The 12,767-nt window shown below is 38.6% G+C and overlaps 1 protein-coding gene across 3 annotated transcripts in view; it reads right to left on the bottom strand.

Moving 5' to 3' along the window:
- Positions 1-12,767, bottom strand: part of DACH2 (dachshund family transcription factor 2) — a 717,141-nt gene that overhangs the window by 161,573 nt on the left and 542,801 nt on the right. For all 3 annotated transcript variants that reach the window (XM_014538871.1, XM_014538872.1, XM_005865261.2), the window contains one exon: positions 4,486-4,644. In XM_014538871.1, the coding sequence (XP_014394357.1) occupies positions 4,486-4,644 (159 nt within the window). The remainder of the gene's footprint in view (positions 1-4,485; positions 4,645-12,767) is intronic.

Raw genomic sequence — 12,767 nt, 5'->3', positions numbered from 1 at the left:
CTCAGTGTGAGGTGTGTGTACTGTCTTATGGTAGTTGAGCCTTGATTGAATTGGAGTACTGGGAGGGGTTGACACACAGGCCAATTGGTTGTAGGGATTGGGTATGACTACAGCAGAAGAGCTACTGTGCAGGAGCTGATCCTGTGGTGCAGAACTTGCTTCAGTGGGGCTTTGGTGTTCACTAAGTCTGCCCCTTGAGTGTATCATTCTTGGACTTGGTTCATTTATAATCTGGCAAATGAACTCAGGTTGAAGCTGACCACTGGGTGTACTGTCGCAGGGGCCTACTGGGAGGTGCAAAGTCAGCCTCTGCTTGTGCCCTGACTGGGGCCACCCAGCATGAACTACAAAGCAATCTGCAATTGGCTGCTGCTTATATTGATCTTAGAAGTACCCAGGAGAGACCAAGCTCTGAACCTGGCTGTGCTGCCACCAGTGCTGGCCCTGGGGGAACTTGTTGAGATATAAGAAGCATGCTGACACCAACTGCTGTTTTGTGTTTTTTTTGTTTTTGTTTTTTGTTTTTGAGACTTTAGGAAAGTCCCAAGTATGAGACAAGAGAGACCAGTTGTATGGAAAAGCCATTGGAAATGGCTTGGATGAGCCTACAATTAGGGAGGAGTGGGATCTCAGGACATCACCAGGGTGGGTTGAAAAGTGTGAGCCAGGTTGATGGAGACTTAGATATGGCAGCCTATGGGCTCTGTCAGGGGAAGGGCTCAAGAAAGGAACATTGGCCTTTGCTAGCACTTCTGTCTGGGAGATAGCTGCCCCTCCAGCTCTTTCCTTGATTCCAGGCAAGTTAGTTCCTCCCCAAATGTCCCAGGTTCCTTTAAAGCTGCTGCCCAAGCATCAGAACCCAGAGGGAGTGGTTTTGTGTAAGATGAACTGCCTGGGACTCCTGCAGTCTCTGTGTCAGCCACAATCCTCACTGTTTTTTAGAGACCAAAGCTGTGGGGAGTTCACATCCTGGCACTGGAAACCTGGGCTGGAGGCGGGGGGGCCTGGTGTGGGGCATGGACCCCTTGCTCTTCACAGGAGGTCTCCACAGCTAAGATATCCCTCCTGATTTTAAACTGCCACACGTGGGTGTGAGACCAGCCAGTTCGAAATTCTGTCCCACGTCTCCTATCCTCCTATCAGTCTTCACTTGCTTCTTCTTTAGTTCCCTAGTTGTAGGACTTCCATTCAGCTAGATCTAGATTTCAGGTGGTTTTGAACAATTGTTATTCTATATTTTAGTTATAAACTTTGATGTGGTTTTGTTAGGCAGTGAGTATCCAATGCTGCTATCTTGAGAAAGCTGTTGGACAATTTTTTATTGCCAAAAGTTTCTTTTTATTCTTTGAATTTCCACCTTTAAATTTCCCATCCATTTTTGTATATTTTCTAGGTTTTTTTTCATTCTATTTGTATATTAATTATTGTTAATTTAAATTCTAGGTCTAATAATTTGAAATATCTACTCTAATTTTGGTTTTAATGATTGCTTTATCTCTTCAGACTGTGTGATTTTTTTTTTTGCCTTTCCATAACTTTTAATATTTTTTTGTTTACAGCCAATAATGATGTAGTGAGGAAAGGTAACTGAGGTATACAGGCCTTTAGTGTAAGGCAGGGGTCCTCAAACTACCGCCCGCGGGACACATGCAAATACAAATATTGTATTTGTTCCCATTTTGTTTTTTTACTTCAAAATAAGATATGTGCAGTGTGCATAGGAATTTGTTCATAGTTTTTTTTAAACTATAGTCCGGCCCTCCAACGGTCTGAGGGACAGTGAACTGGCCCCCTGTTTAAAAAGTTTGAAGACTCCTGGTGTAAGGTTTTATGTTTATCTTGCTGAGAGATAGGCTGTTTCCTGTTTGCTGTAGCTGTTGTATTAATAGCTGTAATATACTTCCCCCACCACTGTTTTTCATTTTCCATAGAGAATCCATATTAAATAGAACCTGTTTTCTGTTTTAATTCACTATTATTATACAGAGTCATATTGTGGAGACGGTAAAATGTGTAGGGAGGATAAGCACTCTATAATTTTATTATTAGTCTCAGTCTCTTAGAGAGCCTGTGCCCTTAACGCTGTAACTTTCACAAGTGTTACTCAACTTTTTTCCCTTTTAGGTGAGACAGGAAGGTTAGAGGAACCTGGAGTTGTGTGATTCTCTTTTCACATGCAGAAGGCTAGAGGTGTTGGGGCTGTGTAATTCCCTTCCTGCACATCAATTGCTACAGGATTCTGGAGTTTAGTATATCCATTTCCCTAGATCAGCAAGGCTCTGATAATACCAATTAGTCTGGATAAAATTATTTCCTTTGAGGGAAGGCCTTTCTTAAGAAGAAGATAACACACTGGGAATATTTTGATATGGTTACTTTTCCTCCCCTCCTCCCCCCCCCCCCCCCCCCCCCCCCACTCTGCTGCCAGAATCATAAGATCATAAGGGAGATTTTCTCATATCATCACTTGGAAAACCTGATGGGGCTCCTGGAGGTATAAATCATGAAAGTGTAAGGACTCCCTAAGTACCTTTCAAGCTATTTTCACATTGAGTTTCCATCACTCAATTACTCTTTAAATGCTCCTAACATATCCAGCTATTGCTATTGTTCCCTATATGCTATCATTCTCTGCATCTGCCTATATTTCCTATTTTGGGGATAGCTGGGCTCTGGGATTTCAACCTGAGATGGATTTAAGAGTTGTTGATTCCTGCCCTACCGGTTTGGCTCAGTGGATAGAGCATCGGCCTGTGAACTCAAGAGTCCTAGGTTTGATTCCGGTCAAGGGCATGTACCTTGGTTGTGGGCACATACCCAGTAGGGAGTGTGCAGGAGGCACCTGATTGATGTTTCTCTCTCATCGATGTTTCTAACTCTCTATCCATCTCCCATCCTCTCTGTAAAAAAAAAAAAATCAATAAAATATATATTTTTTTTAAAAAAAGAGTTGTTGATTCCACTTTTTTATTGTTATGAGGACAGAGTGACAACTTCTAAGCTCTACATGTCAAACCATAAACCAGAAGTGTAAAGAGTGCCTGAGAAAGGCCCCTGAGCTGATTGTTGTCTGAATCCAGTGGCACCTGGCAGAGCCATGCCCTGGAAACATACCTTGCCAGAAGCAGGTGTGTTGTCAGTCTGACCTTTAGCTCAGGCGCCAGGGGGTGGATTTCATTATCTAAATTTGGCAGGCACCAGGAACAAACACAATTATCCAGGCCCACCCAGAAGTGATGATTACAAAGAAGCCACAAGAATTCACATATTTTCTATATCTTAAACTTTAGTAAAACTTCCTGGTATCTTACTGTATAAAATAAATGCACTGTATCAGCTCTAGGTCACTGTCTATCAGAGGACAGCTGTCCCACCTGGTTCCAGCTTTCCCTACTGTCTTTGTGTCTGTCTCTTTCATTTTATCAATCCTCCTTCGCCCCTACTCAGGACTCCTGTACACTCTCTAGCCGTGGTGGTCGCGGAAAAGAGAGAAATATTTATACAGAAGCCCTCTAAACTTCTCTCCTTTATGACATGCCTACCTTAGTCAGTCCTTTTTTGACTTCTCATAACATATTTGTAACTTTCCTGGCATTAATTTTGTTTGTCTTTGCTTAATTAACATTCCATTTTTATGGGAGATTTCAGTCTTGAGATTCTAACTTCTTTACAGTAAGACACCACAACTTATTTTTTATGCTTAATAACTTATGAATTTCATTAAAATTTGGTGCATATTAAAATATTTCATAATTAATTTGTTGTCTTGATCCTAGGTTTTAGTGAGAGAACAAAAATCTTCGGGAAAAATAATGGACCCCTTCTCTCAAATTTTCTATTTGTAAAAAGAGTAGGATTTTAGTCAAGCAATGTACATAAGACCTGCTTTCCTACAGAAATAATTCTGTCTTTGACATTTCTAAAAACAGCATCTAAAACAGAATTTGTATACATAAGCAGTAGTTTGATTACTGAGTAATAATAATAGTTATACGGTACTTTACTGCAGGCAGCACTTCCTTTATTATTGTTGACCTCACGAGAACCTTCTAATGAGTGGGTATATTTTTATTTCTACTTTGTAATTGTGGACAATTAGACTTGGAAAAGTTAGCTGACTTCTCCAAAATCAAAAAATGATGTAGAATTCAAAATATGTGGACTCTAAACCCACGTTTACATGACTATAGATAACATTATTAACTACTCTGCTACATGTAGCACATACTTTTACTCTGTTACACGACCTTTCAATATGTCTCAACTCTATAAACCCTACAATTTCACTGGGTTAAGGATCCAGATTACTCACGGTGGTACCACAAAAGCACTGCTAAACCTTACCCTTTTTCAAATAAATTTGTCTTTATCTACCCTTCTGACTTAAAATTTAAAACCCCTATTGAAAAGAAATAGACTAGCATTACTGGCCCAAGGTTTCCATTTTTTTCAATACACCAAGTTTTTTGAGGATAGTATACGTACTATTGGTCAGCAGGTGGTTCTGCTGCAGTGGATTGAGGGTAGGAGCGCCCCCAAGGCCTGGCTGGCTAGCCAGGGCTGCATGAGTAATTCCATGTTGAGGTCCTGGAGCAGCAAGAGGAGACTGCATCTTATCCTTATCCCATGAGCATTCACTTCCACCTAAAAAAACATTCATATGAACAGACTGTTATTTGACAATATTCCATGAAAAGGCTGGTTAAAAATTCCTTTTTAGGATTATAATTATTAATATTACTTCTTAAAAATATTATTAAACATTGTAAATCATGATTGTTCTCAAAGCTTTCAATAGTCTTGGATTTAAGCTGCTTCGGAAAAGACTAACAACTCTCACTAATAATATGGGCCACTTGCATTACAGGTAGTCTAAACAAATCTGGAATCATAATTAATAGCTTTTGAAAGCATTTATCTGTTGAAGGCCATTAACTGAACACTACTGGCTTCAACCCTATGAAACACATGTGCTATATTTTAATGAAGAACTGTTGCTCTTCATTCAAAAAGAATACACTCATTTTTAAGAGTATGATAAAATTCAAAAATATTTAAGAGACTAAATGATCAGTTATTTTGTTCTCAGGTCCAGCCCTCAAAAGGCTAATCTCTTCATACACATCAGACTTTTGTATAGAATAAGCTGGATAAAATATAAAACCATGGCCCCCAATTTAAAATTGTACTTTCATTTTCTCATCCATGCTTGAGAGTGAAGTAATGTGTGCATAAATGCAGACTACTATATTATGGCAGTGATCTACAGTGGTATAGCTATTTCACTTGGCACTTAGCATACTATGGGGATGGAACCATTGCTTAAAACCATATAGAAAACAACCACAGAATAATTTCCTCTCACATACTTTTAAGGAAAAGTCTTTAAACAGAGGGGTACAGGGTTTAATTCCAGTCACTTCAGTTGCAGATAGTCTGGCTTTAGAAAACAGAACGGTTGTGTGGACAGTTCCATCTATATGCTTGATTTGGCTCATTCATCTAGGGGTCAGTGGTTCAGCTCTCATTCCCATGTTGGTATTGTGACATTAATATCTCTACCTGGTTGACTATTCCATATGCTGCCTGAAACATTGATGCTGTTTTGTGGTGGAGTTTTAGCCTGGGAACCTTGGGCACTCTGTAAAATATGTGCATTTACTGAAAAGAAAAGGTAAAAAGAAATCATCATGCTCATATTCTTAACATTCAACATTGTACTTATTTTCACTTCCTTGAGTTCCCTTCCAGGCTTTGTTCATGGAGATACTCATTTTAACATTGTAAAAACTCTGTCATGTTGCTTCAGATATCATATTTACTAAGTGTAATGGCTACATAGTAATCTACTGAGTTTAATGTACTAAAATTTATTAAACATCAGACTTTGAGTTTGTTTCAATATTTTTACTATTATAAATTACACCATAACAACATTCATTTGAACTATTTCTTTAAAGTCAATTAATTTATGAGTCAAAAAGGTTGAATATTTTTATACATTTTCTCCCAAGTGCCACATTTACATAAACAGTTTCTAGAGTTGAACATTTTTAAGGAAGTATTTTCAGAGCCAATTGGTATTCTTCCTGAAGATTTAAAATTTATTTAAGAAAACTACCTACTAGAATCTCTGCCAGGCTTTTTTTTTAAAAGAAAACAACACACACACACACACACACACACACACACACACACACACACACACACACACCTTTCTACCCATTCATTGACTCCTATGCCAGATCTGGGAATCTACATCCTCCTAAGCACTATTTCAACACCCCTTGTGTCAAAGTCAATCTCTAATCCAAAATGGGGGTCTTAGCAAGAACCAAGATGGCGGCATAAGTAAATGCTGGTACTCATTGCCTCCCACACTACATCAAAATTACAACCAAAACCCAAAGCAACCATCATCCAGAACTGCCTGATCTGGCTGAATGGAAGTTCTACAACTAGAGAAGTAAAGAAGAAAGTACATTGAGACTGGTAGGAGGGGCAGAGGTGCGGAATACTCTGGTATGGCACCCACTTGTGGTGTGTTTTTAATTGGTAGAGATATTTTGGCTTCAGAAGCCTCCCATGAGGAGCAAGGGGTCCCAGCCCCATACCAGACCCCTAGCCCAGGGTTCCAGGGCTGAGAAGAGAAGTATCTGCAACTATGACTGTAAAAACCAGCGGGAATTGTGGTTGAGTGACATAGAGGCTGCTGGAGACCCAAGTAATTCCTCTTAAAGGGCCCATGCATGGACTTACTTGGTCCTGCTTGCTCTGTGCTCCAGCACTGGGTGGAGGCATTGGGGGAACCAAGGACATTCAGGGAGGAGCTGGATTGTCTGGCATTGGGGCAGGATCTCAGGGGCAGCTTTCTTCTAGCCAGGGGTGCTCAAGGGGGTCATTGTTCCTATGTTAGGACCTCCCCCATCTCAGAGCTAACTGGCAGCCATATCTGAGTTCCCACCAGTGTGGCCCACTCTGTTAGCTCCACTGTGGTGATTCCTGGAGACCATGCCCCATCCAACTTGAAGCCCCAACTAAGCTTTTTGCAGCAGCTTTTCCATATGAATGACCTGTCCTGGCTCAGGCTTCAGCCTTTCTTAAAATCTCTTAAACAAGCAGCAGCTGGCATCAGCTTGCTCCACACCTATCAATAAGAGGCCCAAATTCTGGCACTAGCACCAGCCTGCCTTGCTTCACAGCTTGGCCTAGTCTGGGGACTTCCAAGTTCAATACAAGTAGCAACCATCTGCAGATTGCTGGGTAGCTCCTGCTGGGTGGCCAGTTAGTAGCTGACTTTGCACATCCTGGGAGGCCCCAGAGTCAGTGCACCTGGTGGAGAGCTTCAGACCATACCAGATTATAACTCTACACATCCACAAGCAACACATTCAGGGGCAGACTCAGTAAGCACCAAAATCCCACTAAAGCAAGTCCTGCTCCATAGGGGTGTCTCCTGCACAGCAGTTCTTCCATTGTAGTCGCAGCTGGTCCTCCTAGCCAACTGGCCTGGAGGTCAATTCCTCCCAGTGAAGCCATCAGCAATCAAGGTTCAACTACAACAAGACAGTGCACACATCCCACACAGGGGTGCACCTGGAGCATCCAGCTTATGTAACAGGAGAGGTTGAGCCACTGGGATCTACAGGACACCTACTACACAAGGCCACTCTATCAAGTCCAGAAGACCTAGCAGCTCTACATTACATATAGAAAGAAACACAGGGAAGCCACCAAAATGCGAAGACAAAGAAACATGTCACAAATGAAAGAATTGAAATCTCCAGAATGAAAACTAAATGAAATGGAAGCAAGCAAACTACTAGATACAGAGTTCAAAACAATGGTTATAAGGTTGCTTAAGGCCCTAGCCAGTTTGTCTCAGTGGAAAGGTCCAAAGTTTGATTCAGGTCAAGAGCACATAGCTCAGTTGCAGGCTCAGTCCCCGGCCCTGGTCAGGGCACATGCAGGAGGCAACCAATCCATGTGTCTCCCTCACATAGATGTTTCTCTCTCTGTCTCTCTCCTTTCTACTCTCTCTGAAAATCAATGGCAAAATGTCCTTAGATAGGAATTAACAATAACAACAAAAAGTATGGTTGCTCAAGGCTTTTAATGAGAGCTTCAAAAGACTCAAAGAGAGCTTCAAGGGAATAAGTGAGACTTTCATAGATCTTAGTAAGAATTTTAGACATGAAAAAGGAGCAGTCAGAAATTAAGCATACACTAACTGAAATATATAATAATGTACAAGGATTTAACAGTAGAGTAGAGGATTCTGAGAATTATATCAATAATTTGTAATATGAGGAAGCAAAGAACACCCAATCAGAACAGCAAAAAGAAAAAGGAATAATCCAAAAAATACCAAGATACTGTAAGGAGCCTCTTGGACAACTTCAAGCATATCAACATTCACATCATGGGGTTGCTGGAAGGAGAAGAGAGGGAGCATGAAATTGAAAATCTATTTGAAGAAATAATGACAAGAAACTTCTTATACCTGGTGAAAGAAATAGACTTACAAGTCCAGGAAGTGCAGATAGTCCCAAACAAGATGAACCCAAAGAGGCCCACACCCAAGACACATCATAATTAAAATTCCAAGGGTTAAAGACAAAGAGAGAATCTTAAAAGCAGCAAGAGAAAAACAGTTAGTTACCTACAAGGGAGCACCCATACTACTGTCAGCTGATTTCTCAACAGAAAATGTGCAGGTCCGAAGGGAATAGCAAGAAATATTCAATGTGATGAAAAACAAGGGCCTACAACCAATATTTCTCTCCTCAGCAGAGCTATCATTTAGAATTAAAGGTTAGATAAAGAGCTTCACAGACAAGAAAAAGCTAAAGGAGTGCATCATCACCCAACCAGTATTACATGAAACGTTGAAGGGCATTTTTTAAGAAGAGGAAGAACAAGAGGAAGAAGAAGAAGAAGAAGAAGAAGAAGAAGAAGAAGAAGAAGAAGAAGAAGAAGAAGAAGAAGAAATATGAATAATAAATGGCAATAAGTACATATCTACCAACAATTGAATCTAAAAATCAAAATAAATGAACAAAATAAACTGATGAATAAAATAAATAAAACCAGAGGCATGGAAACATGAAACAGACTGACAAATCTCAGAAGGAGGAGGGTCGGGGGGGGGAGGGAGAGATTAATTAAAGATCTTATATGCATATATGCATTACCTATGGATACAGACAATAAGGTGGTGAAGGCCTGGGGTGGGGCAGGAACCGAGTGGAGGGGGGCAATGGGGAGAAAAAGGGAGACATCTATAACACTCTAAACAATAAAGATTTTTCAAAAATGTAAGTATTTGCCAATCTCCAACCAGATGAGTTCCAGACAAGGAAAGACCAGATTTTGTAGCATCATATGTAAGGGCTGAGGAGTACCTGCTCCTGCCTGTATGGACAAAGATTTTCCAATCAAATGGCGAAGTTATAAGTAGCTAAATGTTCAGTTCTTGCTATAAGCCACTCAGATTCCATGCATGGAAGCTTAGAAGGTAGGAAATTTGGTTGAATTGGATATACTGGCTTAATGCACCAGAAATCTTTACCTTAATCATGCTGAGGTTTGGTGTGTTCATTCAAAACAGGCAACTCCCTATGATTACACTAATTGTTCTCTTTTTATACAGATGTTTGTTGTTGTATAGTTATTGACTAAGAGCAGGGAGGCAATTTATGTTTGGTGCATTGACATAAATCAGCATTCACAAATTTGAAATTACAATTAAAATCAATAAGACATTGTTATGCTGTAATGAGCAGGAATGGTGTGGGAAGGGGAATATTTTAATAAATGATGAAAGTAACCACATTGCAATGCTGAGAATTCTTTATAGTAACATTGGGCCAATAAACATGATTATTATCAGAACATACAAAGATTAAAAAAAACACAATTTTTGAGAAAAATGGAACCACTCCATCATTTTAGCACTATGTTCAAGATATAAATTGCCTTACCATTACAGAACTGTAATTTGTAATATTATAAGTAAAATATCAACAAAGAAAGACATTTGGAAGATACCAAATTGTACCACAAATATTAAAATGCTATTTCACCATCACAGCAGCAATGGCATACAGCAATACTCAGGCTGAGGCTATGTCCATATTTATTTTATAAATTGAGAATCTTTTAGTCCACATTCAGTACTTAATGGTGGTTTCTGTATTAGTCTAATGTTTTATAATCATATATTCCAAATAATCTGGAATATAAATATTTTTTAATCATAAAAAGATTCCAAGGTGTTTTTGTGTGTGCTCTGATGAGAGCTTTAGATTAATTTATCTGAATTCTCATCTCTTTAACCACTGTGTTAAAAATGATAGGAGGGTAGTTACAGGCTGTTCCCATTTCTACTGAGTATGGATATAAGAAATCATCCTATACTCTGAAGGCAACTGAAGAATGTGGGGCATCCTTGATATTTGCATCACAATGGCATAAAATTTCTGGACATATTTTTGTCTTTTGAATTAAAATTATTCCCTGTTTTCAGTTTATGCAAACCGACTTATGACTTAGTTTGGAAGTTTCTGTAGCCAAAAAATATGCATTGTCCTATGCCCCTTTATCAGTTTGTAATAACATGCATTGCTCTTAAATCTATCAAAATACTTCAAAAATATTTTACCAATCTAGTGTCAATCCTTTTTTTTATCATTATGTGAAAGGTTTGGGTATCCACTGTCCTTTTCCTATCTAAGTATCTAGGTATCTAGGTATCTATCTATTATCTATCTATCTATCTATCTATCTATCTATCTATCTATCTATCCATCTATCATCTATCATCTATCTATCATCTCTAGATGTGTTAGTTTGCTCAGACTGCAAAAAAAAAAAATACTATAGACTAAATGTTTGTGTCCCCCTCCCATTCATATGTTAAATCTTCATCCCTGATGTGATAGTATTCAGAGGTGGGACATTTGCAAATTGATTGGGTCATGAATGGATAAGTGCCTTTATAAAATAGGCACGAAGAGCTTTTGAGCCCCTTTTGCCATATGAGGAAACAGAAAAAACATGAATGTCTATGAACTAGGAAGGGGGTCCTCACTAGGCAATGAATCTGTCAACATGTTGATCTTGAGTTTCTAGCTTCCAGAATGGTAAGAAATACATTTATGTTTTTTATAAGCTACGTAGTGTATGGTATTTTTGGCAGCCTAAATGGACTAGGACACCACAGACTGAGTAGCTTAAATGGCAAAACTTTATTTTCTAGTGGTTCTAGAGGTTAGAAGTCCAAGATCAAGGTGGCAACAGGTTGAGTTTCTCCTGAGACCATTTTCCTTGACTTGCAGATAGCCACCTTCTCCCTATGTACTTACATAGTCTTTCATCTGTGTGGCAGATACCTGGTGTCCATTTGCATGTCCAAATTTCAACTTCTTACAAGGACACCAGTAAAACTGGATTAGGGTCCACTATTATGGCTTCATTTTAACTTAAATACCTATTGAAAGAATGTATGATCACATTCTGAGGTGCTTAAAGTTAGGGCTTCAACATATGAATTTTGGGGGGAAACAATTTAGCCCATACCACTAGAGTATACACCTTTTACTGAACCAGGTCATACTAGCTTTGTGAGGGAATCCATCCAGTAAAGAGGATAAAACTGCATAGCATTTCAACAAGGCATAGTTAGGAAACCAAGTAAGCAGTGGGTTAGGGAAAATAGAGAAACCTCATCAAAATCTTCATCTTTACTTCAAGAAACTGTATTAGGTATAAATCTAACCCAATACAGTTATAAATAGAGAAAGATAAGGTAAAAAGAGCAACAAATTCTAAAGAATTGAATTATTTCAGCTTTTCCACATCAACTACTTATCACTATTTTTGCTCAATGTTTAATAAAACTAAAGCTATGGAATAAATAGTATAGAGGCAGTCACTGCATTAATGCTATAGATAATTAATTAATTTAATCTTAACTTTTCCAATGAGAAAACTAGAGAGAATTACATTTTTATAAGCCCCTACCTAGTAGAAATATATATTCCTAATTAGAATCAGTGTAAGAATAACAAAGTGATAAATTTATGGGGAAATATTAATTTGACAATGCATTTGATAAATGTCCATTGTCTTAGTTAAAATTCTTAACTTTGAAATTTTAATATTTTTTCTTTAAAACCATTGTAAAATACTAAGTTCCTCATAGGATTGTTTATGTTTGCTGCTTTTTCTTTGTGGGAGATGTGGCCAGAGGGCAGAGACCTCTGAATCATAGGGTCTTTACAATAGACAGAATTTCAGAGATGGTAAGGACCTTTATGTCCATCTACTTAAAATAAGATTTTTAAAGGAGCAAGAGCATAAGATGAGTAGATGAGTAGCATACAATGCAGTATTTTAATTTGCCAAAATTTTGCCTTCCTATTACTCTTCCAACCCCCATTCTAGTAACAGAATGCTTACTAGGGTCAGGTTTGTAAAAAGTATGGAAAATATTGTGTTTAAAAAATGACTATAGGCCTAACAGACCAAAACCTAAAAGTATTTAAAATGGATATAAAATAAATCCATTAGTAAGACTCTACACACAAATACCAAACGCCATGCTTAACCTTGATACTTTCATATTATCAGACTACTGGTCCTCACTTTCTTAATGTGCTTAGCTCTTAAGAATGAGTAAAGGAAGATGATAAAACATTGATATCACAATGAAGGGTATCAGGATAATTTTATAATGAGTGTTTATCATCCTTCTTTATGGTTGG

Source organism: Myotis brandtii, unplaced genomic scaffold (genome assembly GCF_000412655.1).
Source record: "Myotis brandtii unplaced genomic scaffold, ASM41265v1 scaffold2, whole genome shotgun sequence".
NCBI classification, from domain to species: domain Eukaryota; kingdom Metazoa; phylum Chordata; class Mammalia; order Chiroptera; family Vespertilionidae; genus Myotis; species Myotis brandtii.
This window is presented reverse-complemented; position numbering and strand designations above follow the sequence as displayed.